The 1,314-nt window shown below is 48.4% G+C and overlaps 1 protein-coding gene across 2 annotated transcripts in view; it reads right to left on the bottom strand.

Moving 5' to 3' along the window:
• Window positions 1–568: 568 nt before the first annotated feature.
• LOC116089306 (olfactory receptor 12-like) overlaps window positions 569–1,314 on the bottom strand; it is a 13,044-nt gene continuing 12,298 nt past the window's right edge. Inside the window, exon 2 of one of the 2 annotated variants that reach the window (XM_031368932.1) lies at window positions 569–966. In XM_031368932.1, coding sequence (XP_031224792.1) covers window positions 607–966 — 360 coding nt within the window. In that variant the 3' untranslated portion in view covers window positions 569–606. Of the gene's footprint in view, window positions 1,163–1,314 lie in introns of both variants that reach the window. The other variant, XM_031368933.1, reaches the window with a different exon arrangement.

The following is a 1,314-nucleotide window of genomic DNA, read 5'->3' as shown; positions in this document are numbered from 1 at the left end:
TTTCTATTTCTGCATAAACAGCATGACCAAGAGGCAAGTTGAGGAGAAAAGGGTTTTTTAAGCTTATACTTTCAAATTGCTGTTCATCACCAAAGGAAGTCAGTACTGGAACTCAAGCTGGTCAGGAAGCAGGAGCTGATGCAGAGGCCAAGGAGGGATGTTCCTTAGTGAGTGGTTTGCTCAGCTTGCTTTCTTATAGAACCTAAGACTACCAGCCCAGGGATGGCACCAACCCCAATGGGACCTCCTGACTTGATCACTAATTGAGAAAATGCCTTACAGCTAGATCTCATGGAGGCATTTCCTCAAGGGAGGCTCCTTTCTCTGTGATAACTTCAACTTGTGTCAAGATGACACACAAAACCGTCCAGTACACCTGGCTAATGATATACATGCAAGAAAGCCAGGGTCAGTGGTGAACAGATGGGTGTGTTGATGGATATATGAAAGAATGGATAGCTGAAGGGATAGATGGAAAGAAGCCAGGAAGGCAGAAAATCAGAAACAAAATCAACAGGATGGGTAGGCATAGAAACAAAATAAGATCCTTTAGTTTCCCAAGGATCCTTCCCTTCTGTGACCCTAGCATAGCTCCTGATGATGTCACTAGCCACTCTCCTTCACTAGACTGTGTCTGTGTCCCAGCCTCCTGAGGGCATCCTTCACATCCTTGTTGCGCAGACTGTAGATGAGGGGGTTGAGCATGGGGATGATCAGGGTGTAGATTGTGGAGACCACCTTGCCTTGGTCCATGGATGCCACACCTCCTGGCTGGCCATATATAGCAAAGCCAGTTCCATAAAACAAGGACACAGCTGTCATGTGAGAGCCACAGGTGGAGAAGAGCTTGTGTCTCCCTGACCCTGAGCGCATCCTCAGGATGGTCACTGTGATGTAACCATAAGAGATGATGACCACAAACACAGCACACACAATGATGAACCCACAGATGCCAAACATGACAAGCTCATTGAGAGCTGTGTTGGCACAGGCCAGCTGGAGCAGTGGGGGCATATCACAGAAGAAATAATCAATGTAGTTGGAACTGCAGAAGGGCAGCTGGAATGTGAGGCTGGTCTGCACAATGGAGTTCAGGCAGCCTGCACAGAAAGTGCCCAGGACCAGACAGACACAGGTCATAGGGCACATGGTCACAGGGTACCTCAGGGGACTGCAGATGGCCATGAAACGGTCATAGGCCATCACAGCTAAGAGCACAGCCTCGGTGGAAGCTAAGAAGGAGAAAAAGAAGAACTGAGTAGCACATCCTGCAAAGCTGATGGTCTTAGAAGAAGAGAAGATGTTGGCCAGGGC

Source organism: Mastomys coucha, unplaced genomic scaffold, assembly GCF_008632895.1.
Source record: "Mastomys coucha isolate ucsf_1 unplaced genomic scaffold, UCSF_Mcou_1 pScaffold14, whole genome shotgun sequence".
Lineage (NCBI taxonomy): Eukaryota > Metazoa > Chordata > Mammalia > Rodentia > Muridae > Mastomys > Mastomys coucha.
The sequence above is the reverse complement of the archived record's forward strand: the minus strand, read 5'-3'. Positions and strand labels throughout refer to the sequence as shown.